The 23948-nt window shown below is 44.8% G+C and overlaps 1 protein-coding gene across 1 annotated transcript in view; it reads right to left on the bottom strand.

Annotated features, from left to right (window-relative positions):
- Window positions 1-659: 659 nt before the first annotated feature.
- DYNC2H1 (dynein cytoplasmic 2 heavy chain 1) overlaps window positions 660-23948 on the bottom strand; it is a 292248-nt gene continuing 268959 nt past the window's right edge. The window contains 1 exon segment of the mRNA XM_034665650.1: window positions 660-4674. Coding sequence (XP_034521541.1) covers window positions 4516-4674 — 159 coding nt within the window. The 3' untranslated portion in view covers window positions 660-4515.

Here is a 23948-nt window from a genome sequence, read left to right as displayed (position 1 = left end):
ATGCTGGTCAGTTATCTCCAGGAAGGAGGAGGTGGGGGGACGCCCTCATTCAGGGTACCCCCACCATAGCTAGGCTGAAACGACCAGTATGATGTCACTGGATGCAGAACTGGGGGAGATGTGCACAGTCCGCCCTCACCAGCTAGCATAAGCTGGCTAGAGCACGCCATGTGTCGCGGATACCCCGCTTAGAGCGGCCTTCTGAGCTTCAGTGGTTCTATGAAGGGAATGTCAGGGATTCAGATTCTAGGTGTTTTTCCAAACTTGATTAAACAGTGATTTCAAATCCATAACTGTTCCATTTAACATGGTGCATTTATAAGTAGACAAAAAATATCATTGGTGAGGCACTGGATAATTCTCTCAGTCTTTAGATGCAAAAACAGATGATTTCATTACCCATCTCCAGCTCTTCTCGGTTTAATGCATGCTAGCTTATGTAATTGAAGATAATGAATTTTTTGCCACTTGAGAATGAATCATTGCAACACTCAAGGCCTGGAATTTGCAAGGTCATAAACTGCTTCAATATTAGTCTTATTTACTCATCAAAGAGGATTCCATTTCCCTACAATTGATATTTGAATTGTTTAGTGACGACCATCAAAGCTTTAAATTCACTTTATTGAATCATCTGACGTACAAACGAGGTGAGAGAATAAGAATAAAGAATTGATAGATCCTGAACGTTTGCAAATTCCATTTATGTCTGAGTAAATTTGAAGGCTTAAACGGAGGGCAGTGGGCGCACACAGGCCCTTTGGGAGCTGCTGCTGACACGGGGCGGACGGACATGCTCAGTTTCCTTCAGCAGCTATGCACATTGTCGAGGAGAATCACTCCCGGTCCATGCCTGGCTTGCAAAATCAGGTAATTAATCAGCATCCTTGACACGTTGTGTCAGATGCTAATAAATTGAGTTTGGGTGTGCAATAGGGCTTCGAGTTTATTACAACCCTACAAGGCTCAAGGGACTGTATTTATGGTTTAGGAATAACTTTTTCCTCGACACCAACAGCTGTCTGTGAGCAGCCTGATTCTGTGCCACTGAATTCTCCTGTTGCTAGTTTAGTTCAATTAAAAAAAAAAAAATCAATCCTGGAAATGGTTACTGTAAAATCATGAGCACCAAAGCTCAGGCCTGCCTCAGTCTAAACGGTCAGACGGCTCACACGGAGTTTCTGATGAGTCTTGGCTGCGACCGTTGCCCATGCTCCGGGTGCTCTTCCGCACACAGCATGGAGGCTCCAACCCCAGGAACCGTGTCTGAAGGAGATGATGGCAGCTCTTCCTTTCTCTGCCCCCTTTCATTGTATAGATTCCTGTGGGGAGGCAACCCTTTGGGATAGAGCGAACTTGGGGAGCACACGAGTCAGGGTTGGTGGTGGTTGTGGAAGCCGCTACGTGAGATGGTCTCTCCTCCTGCTAGAATGAGGCGCCGTCTGTATGCGCCGACAAGCTAGCTGGCCGATGCCCCTGTTGACCTCCCAGCTCCCAGAACTGTCTGCAGCCGCCTTGGAGTTCTGATTTCTCCTTTCACAGAGATGAGCAGACTCTGGCATCCTCTGATTTTCTTAGGCCCATGTAACTTACAGATAAAGAAAATGACAGGCAACTAAAGTCAGGATGGCACATAGCTTTATCTGACTTAAGGTTGCAATCTGTGGTCCCTCCACTAACAAAAGGTAAAACTTTAAAGGAAAAAAATGTTCTTTTTAAGAACCTTGCTCTGGGAAAACAAACCAGAGGAAAGTCTGAGAAAACCTGCATTCAAGTAGAAAAGTTTGATTTGGCAATATCTAAGAAAAGACAACCAAATAGAAACAATTGAGCAAAAGATAAAAACAGCATTTCGCGGAAGTCACAAAGGGACAGTAAACTTAAGAAATGTCCCTTAACCTTACTTGTAAACAGGGAAACGAAGATCACAACGACCAGGTCATCGTGACCTCATCATGTCATCGATGAGGATGCACTCACCTTACTGGGGATGGTCCGACCACACCAGGTACGATAGGAAGCATTTGAAAGCGCGCCCGGCACTATTTCTCCTACGGTCAGTCACAAAGCAAAGTGTCCCCTCCCCCTCGCCCTCTGCCTACGTTTCATTGTAGAGCTGACTTTTCGATGAAAAGACATAATGTCACAAGTATTTTGACGGACACTGTTATCTTCTAACCAGAAACTCTGCAGCAGCAAATAAGTGTCAAGATGGAGAAGTGGTCCACGCACCTGCTCTGAGCATTCTCGCCTCCAGGATGACAAGGACTCGGCTCTGCGGCCCCTTCCTTAGGGGAGGGAGACTCGAGGGTCTTTCCAGCCAGTTTCCAGGCTGAGCAGCTCTCCTGAACAGGGGCTGGCTGTTCTCCTCGGTGACGTGGACGCGTGAACACGGCGTCTCTCTGTCACTTGGAGTCACTCTCTCGTGCTCAGCACATACATACTGTGTTGGTTCTGAACAAAATTCTACAGAAGACAGCCCTTTGATTAAGCTGTGGTTCATCTTCTGAAAACAAAATGGACTTTTCACACTAGAAACACAATCACACATAGACCAGATAATGGAAAACTGGTTAATAGTATAATCACATCATTCCCAGCTTAATTTTTATTTCTACATAGTGAACTGTTTTATATAAAACTGATTTGTGATCGAGCATTTAAATCCATGTCCAGTACCTCGGATGTGCGTCTGCTTTAGTTCATACGGTGGTGTTCTTCAGACCACACTTCTCAATGCGTACAACAGCCCGCATCTCACAGACACAGAACCAAAGCTCAGCGGCTCAGGTTGTCTCGGCAAAGGTGAGGGGGCCGGTGGAGACTCGGAACCCGGGGTCCTACTCCCAGGCGAGGACTCCGGCCACGCTGCGGTCCCGCTCAAGCCTGTAAGTCGGCTGCAGCCACAGGCTCTGTCCCTCTCCTCCCCTCATCCCTGATCTCACACGTGGGAATCACGTGCGTATGTTTGTAGCTTCGGCCAAGGTATAGTGCCGTTTTTGCTTTGATCTAAAATAATCTAATCAAATGCAAATTATAGACCTCAATGAAGTCTTTGTTGAGGTTATGAAGAGTTGAGTAAATTCTGTAATCACACACCCTGCAACTAGACTAGAAAGCTTGCAAATGAAGGAGCTCTGAAGGGAATTACCTCAGAATGTGGAATTCTAACTTTGAGACATTGTCATTTCTAGGTTCACAGTTTTCTCTCTAAATGCTTTTCATTTTAAAAGCCACTGTTTGGTTGAACTAGGAAAGCAGCCCAGTGCCCTGTCGGCGTGCGGACTCTCTTGCACGAAGTCCACGGTTAGCACCCCAGCACAGCCACGCTCCAGAGTCCCTGTTTCTCGTGTGTGTCTCTGTCCTGTGTGGCTGCAAACACAGGGCCCGAGACAGCGGCGTCCCCGGCCCGGCGGCCGCACGGAGGAGAGAAGGGGAGAGCGGATGGCCGACGGGCCGGGTGCTGCGAGGCGGCTCCTGGAAGCCACCGTATCGTATCCGTGTTCGCCAGGTTTTGGCCGCGGCCGCTGCCTGCTCTGGAGCCCCTACTGGCTTGGGCATGTCTGGAACTGCGGAAACTCTGGAAACTTCTCGGGTCCCCAACCGCCTGCACTGTGACCTTGTCCCACGAGGTCTGAACCCCAGGCTCCGAGAGGCTCCCCCCACGTCTGTTGTGCCCCAGGCACGGCCTGAGTCCTGGCGTCTCAGGCGGGCGCTCTCACCCTGTCTTCCTCTGTCAGAGTGTCACCTCGATGCTGGACTTCCCCTTGAAATCGTGCGGTGGTTTGCGTGTTTCTGGTCTCCTGGCTGGACCCGTACAAACGGTAATATGTTGACAAGGAGTTAAGATTTCTGAACCTGATTCCAGTTGCTGAGAAACTATAAAATTACAACATATATTTACTTAAGCTTCCAGCCATTGTAGAATTTACTGTTTCACAGAAACAGATGGTGAAAAGTCATCTACACGAGAAATGATAACCTCTCATTGTTTAATTATTCCATTTATAGAATTCGTACCCTTTCTGTGCTGTTATTCCCCATTTCTCTTGGATTACTTTGAGATGTTGTATATTTTAACTAAAATAGAATATATTCTCTACTGTTTAAAAAGAGAAAACATATCTAAACCCATAGATGACTGAAAAAATTAATGGTCTTATATTTTATTGATAGAAAATTATGATACCAAAAAATAGCCAAAAATTACTCATTCTTTAAATATACTATTTTCAACCTCTTACTTACAACATTAATTTTTTGAGCCACTGGAACCATGAAGTGCCGTACAAAAACATGTGATGTTCTCAAGGGAAATCAGCATTTTAACACGAACCCTGTGAACCGTTACTTTAAAAGTCGCATGGTGCTGTCATGACCCATGAAAATAACAACGCAGTGAGATCAAGAGCACAAGGTGGGACTAGCAGTTACATGTAGACTGACCACATACTTCTTTAAAGTTGAGTAGCAAGTGCTTCTTTTTGCTGAAACAGCTTTTATTATCGTTACATTCTACGCATTCTTTAGAAACAGAGCCGCTCCGCACTGAATCCACTGGTCTTGGTTGCCGCCGCACGGGACGTCGATGTTGGCTACCACGCGGTCCCTCTCGGCGCTCGTGTACACGGGCAAGGATATGCACTCATTGGGGGAATATGGACCGTAGGCACCCTGTAGGGAAAGAACCAGGTGTTAAAATACGGTAAGATACCCCCTTGAAGCACACTGGTAGATAACCAAAGACAGACAGAACTCTCCCCAATAGTAAGACTGAATATTTTATTTGGAAATGTCTTAAATAAGGATGAGCAGAGTAAAGCCCCTGGTCCGGCTGCAGCGGGATCAACCCCAGTCCTGATGGGCCTCCTTCACCGTCCCCGAGCCTCGAATAGGGAGATTCTGAAGAAAATCCTACACAGCATAACATTTCATCTATAAATATTATATTAATTACAATCCCCTTTGTAGGCGTTGAAGAGTGTATTTTGGAGAACACAGAAACAATCTCTGTGAAATACTTGCCTTAAAATGTGTGTTTATTAAATACCAGCGTGAACAAGATTATACCCTTTCATGCCGTTCATATTTAAAAGGTAAGACTGATGCTTTTGTTAAGACTCCCAACGCACCACTTTCTCAAAACTAGCTCCTTGATGCATTTCCACAGGCGCAAGGGAGGAGGAGGGCTGGCTCTTTACCTTTCTGATTTTTCTTTCTCCCTTTTCAGCTTCAGCAAGTCTAAGCACAGGAATTTCGTGTTAGCTCAGGAAGAAAACCCACCAGAGCTTAATACGAAGAATCCAGAACCATGGAAAGTGGGAAAGAATGTCTAACAAATGAGGTAAGAGGTTGCTGTGTTTGCTTCTGTATCTTTAACAGATCTCTCCGCCGCTTCTGGGGTCATGGATGACACACCATATATACTGTGTATGTACCCCGATATACTAGAATTGGGTCGTCCCATCAAACTGTAACAAACATAAATTGTGTGTTAGAAATTAACTTACCTATTGTTTCACTTAATTAGGCAATTTTGAAGATCAATTTTAGTGCTATGCGGAAATGAGACCTAAGTTTCTACTTCTCCAACTCAGCTATCCCTGTTCGGGAACGGGGTTTTACAGTTTCCATAAACACTGTTTGCCATCATATAGGACCTCCCAGAGTAGTGGTTCTGCGTTTCTAGAACACTTTCTCCCAAATGTAACAACTGAAATTTGTATTAAGTCTACTTGGCATACAGTGTTACCTTAGCTGCAGGTGCACACTATAGTGGTTTGACATCCTACACAGTACTCAGTGCTCATGGAAGTGTGGTCCCTATCTGCCACCGCACATATTATTACAGTATTACTGACAATACTCCCTCTGCGGTACTTGTCATCTCCACGACTTCTTTTATAAATGGAATTTTGTGCCTCTTAATCCCCATTATCTATTTCACCCCTCTCCCTGCCCAGCTGCCTGCCGGAAGCCAGCAGTTTGTTCTCTATATCTACAGTCTGTTTTCTTGTCTGTTTCTTCATTTGTTTTTTAGATTACACATATCGTGAAATCATCTAGGATCTTTCTCTGTCGGACTTACTTCATTTAGCCTAATACACGTAAGGTCCATTAATGTTGTTGTAAATGGCAAGATCTCATCCTAACAGCTGTATAATATTCGTGTGTGTGTGTGTACACGTGTACACACACCTCATCTTTTTTATCCACTCATCTATCAATAGACACTTAGGTTGCTTACGTATCTTGGCTATTGTAAGTAATCTTGCAATAAATGCATCTTTTCTAATTACTGTTTTCATTTTCTTTGGGTAAATACCCAGTAGTGGAATTACTGGATCATATGGTAGTTCTATTATTAACTCTCTGAGGACCCTCCATACCGTTTCCCACAGTGGCTGCACCAGCTTGCCTTCAGCCACCAGCGCACGAGGGCTCCCCTTTCTCCACATCCTCACTGACACTTTTTATCTTCCGTCTCTTTGATTCCAGCAATTCTGACAAGTGTGGAGTCATATCTTCTTATGCTTTTGATTTGTATTTCCCCAATTTGTAATGTTGAGCATCTTTCCATGGGTCTGTTGGCCCTCTATGTCTTCTTCGAAGAGATTTCTATTCACATCCTCTGCCCAACTTTTAGTTCTATGGAAAGATATTAGGGGTATTTCGGTAAGAATTGTATCGAATCTGCATCGTTTTGGGCACTACGGACATCTTAACAATATCCGTGCTTTTCAATCCAGAAGCATGGTGTATTTTTACATTTGTGTTTTTAATTTCTTTCATCAGTGCTTTACAGTTTTTAGATTACAAATCTTTCACCTCCTCGGGTAAGTTTCTTCCTAGGTGTTTTATACATTTTGGTGCAGTTGTAAATGGGACTGTTTTCTTCTCTGCTACGTAGTTACTAGTCCATAAAAATGCAAAAACTTTCTGTATATTAATTTTGTATCCTGCAACTGTACTGAATCCGTTTATTACTTCTAATAGTTTTTGGTGGAGTTTTAGGATTTTGTACGTACAGTATCATGTCATCTGCCAATAATCTGTGTTACTTCTTTATCAAGTTTGGATGCCGTTTATTTCTTGTCTAACTGCTGTGGCTAGGACTTCCCAAACTGTACAGAAGCGGCAAGAGTGGACTTCCTTGTCTTGTTCCTGAAAAGCTTTCAGCTTTTCCCCACTGAGTATGATGTTAGATGTGGGTTTATCATATATGGCCCTTATTATGTTGAGGTCTGTTCCTTGTAAACACACTGTTGAGTGTTTTCATCATGAATGGATGTTTAATTTTTGTCAAATGCCTTTTTTTATAATATTTTTTTATTATGTTAATCACCATACAGTACATCCCTGGTTTTTGATGTAAAGTTCCATGATTCATTAGTTGCGTATAACACCCTGTGCACCATGCAATACATGCCCTCCTTACTACCCATCACCAGTCTATCCCATTCCCCCACCCACCTCCCCTCTGAAGCCCTCAGTTTGTTTCTCAGAGTCCATATTCTCTCATGCTTCATTCCCCCTTCTGATTAGCCCCCCCTTTCTTTATCCCTTTCTTCCCCTACCGATCTTCCTAGTTCTTATGTTCCATAGATGAGAGAAACCATATGATAATTGTCTTTCTCTGCTTGACTTATTTCACTTAGCATTATCTCCTCCAGTGCCGTCCATGTTGCAGCAAATGTTGGGAAGTTGTTCTTTTTGATAGCTGAGTAATATTCCATTGTATATATGGACCACAGCTTCTTAATCCAGTCATCTATTGAAGGGCGTCTTGGCTCCTTCCACGATTTAGCTATTGTGGACAGAGCTGCTATGAACATTGGGGTGCATATGGCCCTTCTCTTCACTACATCTGTACCTTTGGGGTAAATACCCAGTAGTGCAATGGCTGGATCATAGGGTAGCTCAGTTTTTAACTTTTTAAGGGACCTCCACACTGTTTTCCAGAGTGGCTGTACCAACTTGCATTCCCACCAACAATGTAGGAGGGATCCCCTTCCTCCACATCCTCTCCAACGATTGTTGTTTCCTGCCTTGTCCGTTTTTGCCATTCCAACTGGCGTAAGGTGGTATCTCAGTGTGGTTTTGAATTTGAATTTCCCTGATGGCTAATGATTTTGAACATTTTTTCATGTGTCTGTTAGCCATTTGTATGTCTTCATTGGACACTACAGATAAAAGACTGGTATCCAAGATCTACAAAGAACTTCTCAAACTCAATACGTAAGAAACAAATCATAAAATGGGCAGAAGATATGAATAGACACTTTTCCAATGAAGACATACAAATGTCAAATGCCTTTTCTGCATCTGTTCAGATGATCTTTTGGTTCATATCTTTCATTTTGTTAATGTGATATATCCCACTGATTGATGTGGGGACATGAAACCCTTGCATTCTTGAGTTAAATCCCACTTGACTGTGGTGAATGATCCCTTTAACGTATTCTTTAATTTGGTTTGCTAATATTCTGTTGAGGATTTTTATGTCTATGTTCATTGGAGATATTGGCCTGCAGTTCTCTTTTCTTTTTTTATAGTGTCTTTGTCTGGTTTTGGTATCAGGGAATGATGGCCTTGTAGAATTAATTTGGAAGCTTCCTTCCTCTTCTGTTTTTGAATAATTTGAGGAAACTAGGTATTAACTCTTCCTTAAATGTCTGGTAGAATTCACCCATGAAGCCATCTTGTCCTGGACTTTTTTTTGTTGGGAGTTTTTGGATTACCAATTCAATTTCAGTACTTCTAATTGGTCTGGTCATTTTTTCTACTTCTGGGATTTACTTCAGGTCCAATTTTTTGGCATAGCATTTTTTTGTTAAGAGTATCTTACAATCCTTTGTATTTCTGTGGTATTGGTTGTTACTTCTGTTTCCTTCCTGATTTGAGTCTTTTTTCCTTGATAAATCTGGCTAAAGAAATAATTTTGTTAATCTTTTCAAGGAACCAGCTCTGGGTTTCATTGATCTTTTCTACTGTTTTACTTTTTCAAGTATCTACTTCATTTATTTCCGCTCTCATCTTGGTTTTTTCCTTCCTTCTATTAACTTTAGGTTTTTCTAGTTCCTTTAGGTGCTGGGTTAGGTGGTTCGAATCCTCTCTCTTGTTGAAAGGCAGGCCTGTGTCTCTATGAACCTCCCCCTGAGAACTGCTTTTGCCACACGCCGAATACTCTGGAATTCTGTGTTTTTGCTCTCTAACATCCCGGGTATTCTCTGATTAGTCTCTGACTCCTCTTCGGCTCCTCGTGGACCCGCTCCTTGTTCAGCAGCATCTTATTCGGCCTCCACGCGTTTGTTTTATCCAGTTTTTTTTTTTTAACATGTAATTGATTTCTAGTTTCATAATCTGGTGGTCAGAAAAGATGCTTGGCATGATTTCACTGTTTCATTTGTTGAGACTTGTTTTATGGCCTCGCATGTGATCCATCTTGTAGAATGTTCCAGGGAGCATTTGGAAATAAAACGTGTACAGTGGTGTTTTTGAATGCAGCGTTCTGTGTCTACGTGCTGAGTCCTGGGACTTGCTAGGGCAGCTGGCTGGCTCCCATCTACGCCAGCATGGTGGTGGCACTCAGCAGTCCTTCCGACCCGACGTCTCACACGGTGCTCCTCCCACTCTTCTCGGGCTGTTTCCTTTCTATTCCAGCTGTTCTTGGTTAAACTCTTGCCTTTTTTCTGTGCCCAGGGCATCTGGGGCTGGTGTGCGCCACGTGGCTGAAGCAGCATGCAGGCCAGGGTGCCCAGATCCTGCGCCCAACTGCACCATCCAGACGGAGGGGGAGCATAACCAGTGGCAGCCAGCCCCCGTCCCCAGTCCAGGAGAGCTCCACAGGCCCCCGGTGTGGGGCAGACACTCAAGGCCTGGATCCGTGAAACTGTAGCTGCCCCTTTAGAGCGCGGCTTTTGTTTCTGTGCGCCAGGGCGGACGGGGCCGCTCAGAGTCCCTCAGGACTGTCCCCCCCGTTGCAGCTGGCAGTGGCGGGACAGGGCTCTGTGCCTCCCGTTCGCTCCGCGGTCCCTCCGTCCTTCGCTGTGCGGAGGCTGTCCTGCTGGTCCTGTTCCTCAGGAACAGCTGCTCTGTCGTGGGTGTTCACTCCACGTGTCTGCGCAGGGGGGGAGTTCGCGATCTTCCCGTGTCGCCACCGTGGATCCTCTCCCAACAGTAATTCCTTAATGTCATCTTCTCTCCATTATCTACATAATTTTTTTAGGTTTTGTTGTTGTTCGAACCATAACTCAAAGCCCACATGCTGCATTTTGTTGATATGTCTCTGAATTTTCCTAAATTTATAGGCTTTTACTCCTGTTTTCCTCTCAGTTTGTTTGCTGAAGAAACCATGCCCGGGAGCTTCCTCCATTCTGGCTTTGGTTGGATCCACTCCCATGGCACCGCATCCTTCACTTTTGCGTGTTCCTGTGAACTGGATCTGGAGGTTAGTTTCGATTCAGATTCAGGTTTTGGCAAAAGCCCTGCAGAGGTGGTACCGTTTGGTTTCATCACTAGGCACATACTTGGTTGTCTGTTTACACATCAGGAGCCACGAGATTATTACACACTCATGCTCACAGAACGGCGATCTAATGCCATGAAGGCAGAGACAGATCTCAAAGAGAAACTTCCATTACCAGCCTTTAGATTGTCATTCATTTAGAAAAGGCTCAGTAAATGCTACTAACTTTTCTGTATTTATGTGCTTTCAAAGTAAATTTGATCCCCAGCATACTGCAAAGGTGACTAATGATCTCCCCTCTCTTTGTTAAAAGTGCTGTTATGAATCACCATATGATAATTGTCTTTCTCCGCTTGACTTATTTCACTTAGCATTATCTCTTCCAGTGCCGTCCATGTTGCAGCAAATGTTGAGATTAATGTGTTATTGAACTTATATAATTTTATTCAACTAATGGATTACTTCTTGGAGTTGAAGAGAGACTTAGAAGAGAAGGGAGACGTATTCTAGAATTTTACAAATGGAGAATCAGGAACCCATAGAGGATTCGCCATGGTAATCTGGTTAGCAAGTAGCAAAGCAGCCTGAGGCAGTCTGGCTGGAAAGAGGATTTGGCAGTGAATATTGGCACCTAAAGACTGTGTTCCCTGGTTACTTTCAGGACAGAACTCAAGAGCATTTAAGGAAATGAATCATGTTCCCGCTCTGAGCTCCTGACCCTAAGTAGAGGACTCTCTGAGCGTTGGTTCTCGATTATCAAAGGGAGAAAAAAAATACTTGCACAGCCAATAGGATGTTGAAAGGATTCAACGATGCGTTAAACAACTCAAATATAAAGTACTTATCTACGTATCTCTGATTTTGGGGGCTACATACATATACGCTTTCTTTAACTCTCTACTAATTCACAGGTTTTAGCATCCAATACATGTTACAGATGGTGCTAGGACAGACAGAAATAAAAATACCTTTTCCTTCATGGAAAAAATAAAACCGCTGTTCTATTTTTAAGTCTAAGTGGACATTATATAAAATTCTGATTATCTTTTCCAATACCCCCCCCCTTACATACACATGAAAATACTGTCCTGTGTCTCCTGGTACTTGATCTCAATCAGTTAAGTCCCTTTGAAGGCTCACTCATTCCTAACATGCCTAAATCTTAACCTGATTTACATATAACAAAACTCTTTATGGAGAATCATTGCCTAAATAGATAAAAAGAACATCTGCCCTGAATCTAATTTTTTCTTTTTGTATTGCTGACTGTTTCAGTTATTCGTTCATTTAACAGCATTTTATATGCTAATGTTGTGCTTAGAATTATAAACCCTAAGCATTTTAGTATGCTCCCAAATAAAGAGAATAATCTTTGAAGCTGCAAATTTAGCTTAGGAAACAAAGTATTCACATCAAATACACAGACTGTAAGTTTTGAGGAAATGAGTATTTTAGAAAATGAAAATAAAAATAAAATACTACTCTGGGATATGTTAACCTAACAAGGATTAATGAAGAGAATGAGTCCTCACTTGGACTTCAGAAAAAATACAGGATTTGGAGTAGAGAGAACTCTCACCTGTTATCTGCCGGTCCTAATCTCTTCCCTCTTCTCCAATCTGCTTAAATAGCAGAGCTTGAGGTTCCAGAAATTTCTGTAATTAGCCACCCCTGAAGTTCATAACCTAGTGCAGGCATTTACCCCTAAATTCTTCAGCAGAGAGGAGACCAACATTACATATTTCTTGGGCTGAAATGATCTAAATCTATGAATGCCTGTTTACAATCCCAGGGAAGGTCTTAAATTCTCTCTCCGCCACCGGATACTCGGTTTGCTGGAGGTAACTTGTACATGCAGATGGAAACATTGTACTGAAATGCGTTACTGTTATCCCTTTCTAGGCAAAAGGTCTGCTCTGTGTCTCTCCCCTGTGACGCAGAGGAATGTTCTCTCTAAATCAGGACTTAATAGTAAGGCAAAGTTGGTATTTCGCAGTTCACTATCAACTTACTAGGCTTTGCGTGTATTTCCAAATCCTTCCCGTCCTCCTCGTTTTTGTTGTAAAGTGGGAGTACACGTGTTGCTAGCAAAGCCTACAGTGTTTTAGAAGCAAAGCAGGGCTGTTGCTTCCGCTGCTGCGTCCCTTCCCCTCTGGCATTGTGCTAAGCTCTTTATTTTGTAATGTTCATTTACATTTTATTTTTTATTCAAGTTTCGTACAGTGTTATTCTAGTTTCAGGTGTACAGTAGAATGATTCAACAATTCTGCAAGCACGTCACTCAGTGCTCATCAAGGGAAGTGTTCTCTTCATCCCCTTCACCGGTTTCCCCCATGCCCACAGCTGTTGCTTAAAATTTTGCTGGTCATTTCTCCAAATCTCTTAAGTGGTAAACATTATAACCTGAAAAGAAGTGAAATGGACTTGCTGCTTTTAGGTCACAAAAGAGATGATCAGCACGGCAGAGGTAAGTACTTTGGCATTGTCACCGTGAGCCCAACACCTTGGGGGAGACAAGCTCCAGGAACGTTGTTTAGCTCGATGAAATTCTTAGGACACAACTCTCTTTTTAATATGTTTCTCTAATCAAAGCTTGTTCTTGTGGACAGTGGTGCTACCACTGTGGGACCCGAAAAAATTATTGACTGGACCTGTTGGTTTCTTCAGCAGCAAACAGAGCCCCCCCACCCCGCAACTCTACAACCCACAGGACTATTGTGAACGTAAGTGAGACCGCTTCGCCCTGACAGGTCATCCGGCCTCTCGCAGCCACACGATTCGCGAAAACCACACGCACCTGCTCTAAGGTCCTGGTGGTGGGACGACTGGGTCTGGGCCTGCTTCCCCAGTGGCCGGGGTACAGTCCACACACTGTCACACAGGCTCCGGGTCTGTACCGCGTACTGGGCTCGCAGGTGTTGACTCCATTCCCTGCGCTGCGCCTTTCATTTGGGTGACGTATTCATTCCGTAACCTGCCCATTCCCCGAACCCTGCCCTCCAGCAAACCTTAGTTTGCTCTGTTTTTTGGGTCTGTTGCTGTTTTTTGTTTATTTGTATCTTTTGTTAGATTCCACACGTAAGTGAAATCATACGGCATTTGTCTTTCTCTGACTTACTGAAATTAATAATGCCCTCTAGGTCCATCCATGTCGTCCCAGATGGCCACAGCTCGTCCTTCTTCATGCTGAGTCACGTAGCAGTGTCTACAGAGACGCCATCTCCGTTCATCTCTCGGTGAGCGCTGGGCCGCGTGCGTACCTTGCCTACTGGACATCACGCTGCAGCGCACGTCAGCGTGCACGTGTATTTTTCAAATCGGTGTTTTCATTTCCTTTGGGTGAGTACCCGGGAGTGCAATTCCTGGATCGCAGGGCAGTTGTGTCCCCCCAGCAGAGCATGAGACTTTCTCTCCACGTCCTCACGGACACTTGTTGCTCCTTGGGATGCTGATTTTAGCTGTTCTGTCAGGCGTGAGGTGTATCTCACCGGGGATTTGATTTGCATTTCCCTGATGAAATGCAGTGGATTTCTGTATACTGATTTTGTGTCCTGTGACTTTACTGAATTCCTGTATCCGTTCTAGTTTTCCACTGGAGTCTTTCGGGTTTCCTGCATGGAGCATCACGACATGACCTGCACACAGTGCAAGCTGACTTCTTCCTTACTGAGTTGGGTGCCTTTTCTTTTTTTCTGTTGTCTGATTGCAGAGGCTAGAACTTCCAGCGCTATGCTGAATAACAGTGGTGAGGGGACGTCCCTGTCTCGTTCCTGACCTTAGGGGAAAAGCTCTCAGTTTCTCACCTTTGAGTATGAGGTTCACTGTCAGTGGCCACAGAAGGCCGTTATGATGCGGAGCAATGTTCCTGTTGAGGGTTTTTATCATGGATGGATGTACTTTGTCAAATGCTTTTTCTCCATCTACTGAAATAAGTTATTTTTATCCTTTCTCTTATTGATACGATGTATCACATTGATTCATTTGTGAATACTGAACCACCCTTGCAGCCCAGGAATAAATCCCACTTGGTTGTGGTGAATGTTTTTTTAACGTGGTGTTGGATTCGGTTTGCTCTTACCTTGTTAAGGATTTCTGCATCTCTGGTCATGAGGGATATTGGCCTGTAGTTCTCTTTCTTGTGCTTTGTCTGATTTTGGTACATGGGTGATACTGGCCTCACAGGATGAACTGGGACGTCTTCCCTCCTCGTCTTTAAATGTTTGGTGGAAATCACCTTTGTCGTCGCCTGGTCCTGGACTCGTTTGTTGGGGGTCTTCTGACGACGGATTCCATCTCTGCTCAACCGTTCTAGTTCTTCCTGCTTCAGTGTTGGTAATTTATGTGTTTCTAGCAATTTCTCCATTTCTTCCAGGCTGTCTGATTTGTTGGTGTATAATTTTTCACAGTATTTTCTTCCAACTGGTTTTTTGTGGTGTTATTTCTCCTTTGTCATTTTGTTAATCTGCATCTACCATCTCTCCCTCCCTTTTTAAGACTCTGGCTAGAGAGTAATACATTTGGTTGATCCTGTCTAAGGACCATCTTTGGTTGATCGATCTGTCGTTGCTGTTCTTTTAGTATATTATTTATTCTGCTCTAATTTTTATTATTTCCTTCCTTCTGCTGGTTTAGGGTTTTGTTCATTCTTTTTCTAGCTCCTTTGGGTGCAAAGTAGGCTGTTTATTTGCAATTTTTGAGGTAAACCTGTATGGGTGTAAATTTCCATCACAGAACTGCTTTTCCTGCGTTCCAAAGACCTGGGACCACTGTGTTTTCTTTTTTTAAATTTTGCTCTTACCCTAACTGCAGTACAGTTAACAGCGCTCGCCTAGTTTCAGTTGTACAGTGTCGTATTCGACACTTGCACACACCACTCCGTGCTCGTCGCGGTGAGTGTTCTCTGGGCCGCTGGCTTCACTTTCGTTAGTCCCCATCTGTTTTTTTAATTTGCTCTTTGATACTGTTTGTTTAGCTTCCATGTGTGTGTTTTCTAGTGTTTTCCTGATTGATAAAGTTCCTTACCTTTGTGGTCTGAAAAGTTACCTAAAAAAGATTTCAGTCTTCTTCAATTTATCGTGACTTGTTTCATGGCCTAACATGGTTGGTGACATGGACACTCTTCTATGCACACTTGAAAAGTACACGTATCCTGTTGTTTCGGAGTGGGATGTGATGGATGTATGTCCGTTAAGGTCATCTGGTCTATGTCTCATTCAAAGACACAGTTTCTTTCCTGATTTTCTGCAAGGATGTTCTCTCCACGGCGGTAAGTGGGGTGTTGAAGTCCCCGACTGTTACTGGATCACTGTCCGTGTCTCTAGGACTGTTTTATGCATTTAGGGGCTACAACGGTGGGTGCATAGACACACCTGTCATGTAGTCCTGATGGACTGACCCCTTCATCGTGACCTGGTTACAGTCTGTTTTAAAGTCCGTTTTGTGCATGTCTTGTTACCCTGGCATTTCCCCAGTCTGTCAGCACGGCGTGTCTCGGCCCATTCTTTCGGTCTGTGCCTGTGGTTTGGAGGGAGTCTCCGCGAGGCAGCTCACCAGATGGGTCTTGTTTTCTTATCCTGACCCTCTGTTGCTGACTGGAGCATTCAGACTGTGTGCACTTACAGTGCTTACGGACAAGAACTCCATCCCCGCCCTTCTGCTCATTGTTTTCTGGTTGTTTCTGTAGTTCTTCTCTATTACGTGCTTTTCCTCTTGCCCTATTTCTTAGTGCTTTTCTGTAGATTATGCTCGGCTTTATTTTTGTACGTTGTAGGCACTGGTTTGTGGTGGTATGAGGTTGACATACAGGACCCCAAGTTTATAGCAGTCTCTAGTCTGTATTCAGTTCATGGACCATTTAAGCTTAAACACTTTCTAAAAAAGAAATTTTTTTACTCCCTTTTCCAGGTTTTATTTGTAAGTTGTCATATTTTACATCTTTTTAGTCATAATTTTCTTATTTCTAATTATGGCCTTTTCTTTTCCACTAAGAGAAGTCTGTTTAACATTTCTTGTAAGGCCAGCTTTAGTCATGAACTTGTTTAACTTTTGTCTGGGAAACTCTAATTCAGTTTTGAACGATACATGTGCTGGGTAGATAGTCGTGGTTGGAGTTTTTCCTTTCATCACTTTGAATAGATCATGCCATTCTCATCTGGCTCGCCAAGATTTTGCTGAAAAATCAGCTGACAGCCTCAGGGGGTTTCCCTTGCATGCTGCTTCTCTGCTGCTGCTTTCAAAAGTCTCTCTTTAGCACTACTTTCTGCCATCTTAATTCTTACGTATTACAGTGTGGCCTCCTCGGATTCTTCTCGTCTGCGGCTCTCTGGGCTTCCTGGACCTGGATGTCCATTTCCTTCTCCAGGTTAGGGACCTTTTCTGTTACTATTTCTCCAAATAACTTTTCTGCCACGTCCTCCCATTCTTCTCCTTCTGGGACTTTTATAACGTGAACATTTGTTTGCTGGATGTTGTCCAAGATGCCCTCTAACCTAACGTCATTGCTAACAACTCTCTTTCTTTTCACTCTGCGCCGTGGCTGCTTTCCGGGGCCCCGCCTTCGGGGTCACCGATGCCTTCTGCACCCTCGGTCTGCACTCACGCTGGGACATCTTTGCGGACGTTGTCCCCGAGATCTTCCGTTATTCGGTCCAGTGAGCATTTTTACGATCATCACTGTAAACTCTGTGTCAGGTGGACTGTTTACCTCTTTCGTGTAGTCCTTATGCGTTACGTCTTGTCCTTTGGGTTGGAACATAATCTTCTGTCTCCACGTTGTGCTTGAGCTCCTGTGTTTCCACAAATTAGATGCGACAGGTCCTGAAGCTTGTGAGTGGTCGTCTGTGACTGGGCGGAGACTGTGCGTGCCTGCTGGCAGGAGCCGTGTCTGGCATGGGCTGGGGGGTCCCAGGGTCCTCCGTAAAAGAGACCCCCCCCCCGGCGAAAGGGAAGGCTCAAACTGAACTGGTTGCAAGCCAGGATCATTTTCGGGTGCTCCGCTCAGGGGTGCTCTGCATGGCACCTGGAGTTGAAGCTGGCACATGCTGGGATGTTCCGGGGTGCCCCCACACCCCGGTAGGGTGACTGCACTCGATCGGGGTGGGGGCTGCGTGCTGTGCGGTGCTTCACACTGGGGGTGCTCTGCGGGGGCAGCGCAGGCACGGTCGGGGGGCACCTGGGCGGGGGTCTCACAGTGCTCTGTGCTGGAGGAGCCCTAGCAAGACCCTGGCATGGTCTGGGGTGCACAGCGTGCACCTGTGCCAGGGCCACCATCTTGGTGTGACGCCCGAGAATGCGGGCTGGGGGCCCCGGGCCCTCCGAGGGCAGAAGGCTGGCTCTGGCGCTTGGACCCTGCTCCCACGTGCGCTGTGAAGGCAGAAGGGGAGGGTGCACAGTCGTGAGCCCCCACCCCTTCCACCTGGAGCGCGGGGAAGCAGCTGCTTCTCTGTGCCGCAGGACGATGGCTCGGCTGGCCGCGGTCCCCCAGGGCTCGTCCTCGCAGCTGCAGGTCCCAGCCCGGGGGCTCCCGTCGTTACCTGTGCTGTTCTCTAGCTGGTCCCTGCAGAGCGGGATCTGTGTGACTTGTGTGCCCAGCTGCCCCGGGCCTTCCTCAGGAGGAGCTGCTTTCTAACAGGAACGGACTCGGTGTGTCCCAGAGGATGTGGGTTCGGGGTCTTCCCTGTGCCACCATCTTGGAGCCCATGCTGGCCTCCCTTTCCAAGTACATCCTCTCCCAGTCTGGGATATGAACCATCCGTCACAAATGGGCTGGACTTGCTGACCCCAGGGTCCCCGAGGGTGTCTCCTACCACCGTGCACGTATGCAGCTGCCTCTTCGGTGTCCCTCCTGGAACTCTTCTTATTCCCATGGTGGCTGCAGGTCCAGGAGAAGTGGCCTCCTCGCCGAGGACCACGACTTGCCCTTACCGGCCTCCCCGTGCTGCCCATCTGCATGAACCTCTGTAGCTGTCCTTCCAGCTCCGAACTGTACTTGTTTCCTGTTTGCTCGTGCACGCAGTACGAGACGCTCGATGGAAGACACTGGCTTGTCCGTGGGACCCCAGGAATGTAAGTATCTAAGGATGACGGAGAGCACTGCAAGAAGGGGCCTCACACTGCTGTGAAACAGGCACGGAGCTTAGCGTCAGGACAGAGCTGATGCATTCCTCCGCACGGTGCTGCAGGCACATCACTGTCTCCAGTGTCACAGGACACAACTGGGCCGCGGGGTCAGGACTGGGCCCCGGTACCCCGTGTTCTGACACACGGGGCGGCTGCCTCATCCCGGCCGAGAAAGGCCGAAGGTGCCCAGTTTATACGAAAGGAAGAGCTTGCTGTAAAGGAGGGGAAGTACCACAAATCCTTCCATTATGAAGGAAATCCTTTTCATAAAAGTAAAAAAAATAAGATCTGAGCCATTTCTTTTATTGGCTAAATACTCATCCTCATTTGCCTCCTTTCTGTACCTCAGCTATTCTTCTAATTGTTTTTAAAGTGTGGTAAGTAAATAAAATAGGATGGAAATGATAAAGTCAAATATTATGGAGCAATACATTCTGGGTCTTGTAGTGTCATGTTGCTTTGCAGACAACCCAGTAACAGACTGACACTGTCCCTATTACCACCTTCCTGATTTGCATTCAGTCTCTGGCCAGTTACGCACCTGCTGTTCAGGCCGTTTCTCCTACGTCTGTAACTACCCAGGTACTCTCCGTGCTGCTTGTTTATGGCGCTGGGGCTCATACACACATGCCCTTTTTTCTCCATTGAGGTCATTATATGTTTTTAATTTTGTTTTCCAGGGAATTAACACTTAATTTGGGTCCATTTGAACTGATCTCTGTGATCATACACAACTTTACATGGCATGGTTAAAAAACCGTATCAAACTCCAACCTTAACTTCTGTATATAACTTTCAGTTTTTTTCACATACCTGTTAATAGATTGGAATAAATACTAACTACTCCCTTTTCTATCTGATAAGTCACTCCAACCCTGGATACAATGAAGCTGACGGGGAGGGCGGGGGGGATACTTTACAAAAATGGATGCTCTTTTAGGCCTCGGAGAAATGACTGCCAATTATTACTAAAGCCTTATTAGTTGTTTCCTAAAAATAAATATTCTGTTGCTTTTTTTTTTTTATAGAGATTTACAATTACTGGAAAAATCAATGCACCACTTTTTCTTATGGTAAAAGCAGTGTATGAAATAGCTTTTACATATAGAATCAAAACTTCAAAGTCTACGCACATATATTCATACTTACATTTGAAAATTTTATTAAGTAAAAGTCGCGTGCTTTATCTGGTGCTGCATCGTTTCAAAGGCAAATATCTCCCAAGTTCCACTGTTGAAAGTTTTTCAATAATTGAGGGTTTCAAAGGGGAGAAATGTTANGTTTTCAAAGGGGAGAAATGTTAATGAAATAAGTCTTTCTTAAGACTCTTTTCTTCCTTTTTTGGGGTGGGTCCAAGATGGTGATGCAGGACGACCCTGAACTCGAGTCCACGATGGACACCACGTCAGAAGCTGTTTAGAGCGGAACCCCCTCCCACACGTTGAACGGCGCGGGGGAGGAACAGAACTGAGGGGCCACAAGCAGACTGCTCTACACCGGGGCCCAGAAAGAAAAGCCACAGTTTGAAAAGTCAACTGGAATAGAAAGAAGCCAGGCCTAGAATCCTGCCACCCAGTGGGGCACCTGCCGGAGCGCTCTCCAGGGCAAAGGGCTGGGGAAGACCATGGCTTATGTTCCCTGCACCTTGACAGCCAGTGAGGGCAGGGTCTGGGTGCCGGCACCAGCCTGCTGCCTCAGCAAAGCCCCAGGCCCCCAGCCCGTTCCAGCTCTGGATACACTGGGTCACAGAGGAACAGCGGCAGTTTAAAAGAGCATCTAGAATATAAAAGATGCAGCCTTAGAATGTCTGCTGAATGGTGGGGGGGCTGCTCGAACCCTCTCTGGGTTGGAGAGGCACTGACAGCACAGGTGGGACCACAGTCTGAGTGTCCTCACCCGCCTGCTGTCCCAGTGAGCCCTGGGATGCCCCTAGTCAGTGCTCAGTACAGCTGCAGCTGTAGCAGCCCGCACACCCCCGACGACCAGTCATGGCACAACGTGAGATCGCCGGCACCTGTGCTGCCAGGGCACCCTCTGTGTGAAGAGTGCTGGGCTGGCCCCAGCCTTTGTCCCCATTAGCTGTGCTCATTCCCCCAGGGCAGCCCCAGCCCAGAGTGGCTCAGACTTCCCAGCCACCGCTGCAGCCAGCCAGCCCCCACCACCAGACACACGAAGTCCACACGGGGGATGACCATACACAAGACCACGTTTAGGAGAAACGGCTGTCTGCCTCACTGGTGGGAATGCAGGAGTCAGGGGAAATGAGGAAAGACAAGAACGTGCTCCCAGTGAAACCTCAAGAACAAAACAGGACGGAGGTAAGCAAAGCAACGGTCACGGAGATGCTTACCAGACTAGAGAGGAGAGTGGATGAACTCACTGAGAACTCAACAAGCAGAAAAGATAAAAAGAACCGATCAAAACTGAAATACAGTCACAAATGAAAACTGCGGAGAGAATCAACAGATAAGAGGCTGCGGAAGAATGGATCAACTACTTGGGAGACCCCTGAGCTGAACAGCAGAAAGAAGAGTCTTTAGAAAAACGAGGGTAAGTTCAGGGACCTCCTGGATGATGTGTGTATTACAGGGTCTCAGAGGACAGAGAACGGGGCAGAAGACTGACTTGAATAGTAGCTCTAAACTTCCCTAACCTGGGACGACGTCCATGTTCAGGAAGCACAGAGAGCTCCAACTAGATGGACCCCTGGAGGTCTACACCATGAAACACAACAATTAAAATGCTGAAGGTTAAAAATACAGAAATTTAAAAGCAGCAAGAGACGCAACTAGTTACATCCAGGGAAACCCCACAAGGCTGTCAGCTGATTTTCAGCAGAATCTTTGCAGGCCACAGTGCAGGTGCGTGATATATTCTAAGTGATGGAAGGGAAAAACCTAGAACAAGAATACTCCCCCCTCCACACGTTTATCATTTAGAATTGAGGGAGAGAGTTTACCAGACAAACCTTAAGGGAGTTGATCACTATTAAATAGGCCTTAAATGTTAAAAGGGGGAACGAAGCACCATAATCAGACAAAGTTAGGAATGAAAAAAAATTTATCAGTAACAGCAAATACACAGTAATGATAAAGCAATCACATAAAAAGCTAGTATGAAGGTTTGTATACATAATACATCAAGGGGCTGAGTAAAAATGAAGTTCTTTTAGAATGTGTTCAAACTTTATGTGACCATCAACACAATACAGACTGCTGTATTCTTAGGATCCGATATATGAATCTCACAGTCAGCACAGAACAGAAACCTACAACAGATAAACAAAAAGGAAAACCAAACATAACACTACACAGAGTCCTCTGTCACAAGGAAATAGAGCAGGAGAAGATGAAAGGAACAAGGAAGAACTACAACCAGAAAACGATCAACAAAATGGCAATAAATTCTTAATAATTACTTTAAATGTAAATGGTCTAAATGCTCCAGTCAACAGACACAGGGTGAATGAATGGATAATAACAGAAGACCCATCTCTATGCTACCTGGGGGAGACTCGCTTTAGACCCCAAGACATCTACACACTGAAAAAGAGATGGAAAAAGACAATGCAGGAAACGGTAGCAGAAGAAAGCCCCAAGGTAGCAACACGTATGTCAGACAAAACGGACTTCGAAACAAAGATTATAGCAAGACAGAAAAGGATGCTGCATAACGGTAACAGAGCATACAGCAATCACGAGTATCTACGCACCCAGCACTGGAACACCTAAACACAAACCAGTGTTAACAGACGTAATACAATAGTCGGGGACTTTAATACACCACTTACGTCAACAGAGAGATCATCCAGGCAGAAAACAGCCCTGTTTCATTGTATGACACATACGACCAGATATATCCAGAACATTCCATGCAAAAACAGAAAACACAGTCTGTGCTAGTGGGCTTGGGATATTCCAATAGACCACCTGTTAGTCCACAAAACAAGTCTAAATATATTGGAGAGTGAAATCACGTCAAGTGTCTTTTCTGACCACAAGGATATGAAACCAGAAATTGGAAAAAGTTTTAAAAAACATACAGGTGGAAGCTAAACTGCATGCTACTAAATGGTCAATGAAGAAATCTAAAAGGAATAAAAGAATTCATGGAGACAAATGCAAATGAAAAATGAAAAAACATCTGCACAAACAAAGCAGTTCTAAAAAAGGGTAATTTATAGCAATGGGGGCCTCCCTCAAGAAACTAGAAAAACCTCAAACAATCCAACCTCACACCTGAAGGAACTGTAAAAAAAAAAAACAAACAACAATAACAAAGCTCTAAGTCAGTAGAAAGAAGAAAAAAGTAAAGATGAGAGTAGAAATATATGCAATATGGGGCGCCTGGGTGGCACAGCGGTTAAGCGTCTGCCTTCGGCTCAGGGCGTGATCCTGGCGTTATGATCGAGCCCCACATCAGGCTCCTCTGCTATGAGCCTGCTTCCTCCTCTCCCACTCCCCCTGCTTGTGTTCCCTCTCTCGCTGGCTGTCTCTGTCTAATAAATAAATAAAATCCTAAAAAAAAAAAAAAAAAAAAAAGAAAGAAAGAAAGAAAGAAATATAGGCAATATGGACTAAAAACAAATAGAAAATATCAATGAAAACAAGAGCTGGTTCTCTGATATACCTCTAGCCAGACTCATCAAGAGAAAAAGAGAGGACCCAAATATATAAAATCAAACATGAGACAGAAGTAACAACTGACACCTCAAAAATACAAAGGACTATATGACATTACTATAAAAAATTGTATTCTAACAAACTGAACCATCTAGAGGAAATGGATTCCGAGAAACATCAAATCTTCCAAGAATGAATCAAGAAGAAGTAGAAAATCTGAACTGAGTACTAATAATGCAAGTGAATCGGGCCTGATGGCTTCCCAAGTAAATTCTACCAAACATTCAAATAAGATGTAATATCCTCCCCAAACTATACAAAAAATCAAAGAGGAAGGAAAGCTTCCAAATTCATGCTACAAAATCACCATTACCCGGATAGAAGAATCAAAGACACTACAAAAAGAACTACAGGCCAAGATCCCCAAAGAATACAGATGCAGAAATCCTCAACAAAATATTAGTAAATGACATTCAAAAATACATTATAACGATCATCCACCATGATCTAATGGGATTTATTCCGGGGACACAAGGATGGTTCAATGATCTGAGATCATTCAGTGTCATATACCACATTAACATAACAAAGGCNAAAAAATCACAGGATCATCTCAATAGCTGCAGAAAAAGCAAAAAAAAAAAATCAACATCCACTCCTGATTAAAAAAAAGGGGGTTTAGGGGCGCCTGGGTGGCATAGCGGTTAAGCGTCTGCCTTCAGCTCAGGGCGTGATCCCGG

Source organism: Ailuropoda melanoleuca, chromosome 8, assembly GCF_002007445.2.
Source record: "Ailuropoda melanoleuca isolate Jingjing chromosome 8, ASM200744v2, whole genome shotgun sequence".
Taxonomy (NCBI): Eukaryota; Metazoa; Chordata; class Mammalia; order Carnivora; family Ursidae; genus Ailuropoda; species Ailuropoda melanoleuca.
This window is presented reverse-complemented; position numbering and strand designations above follow the sequence as displayed.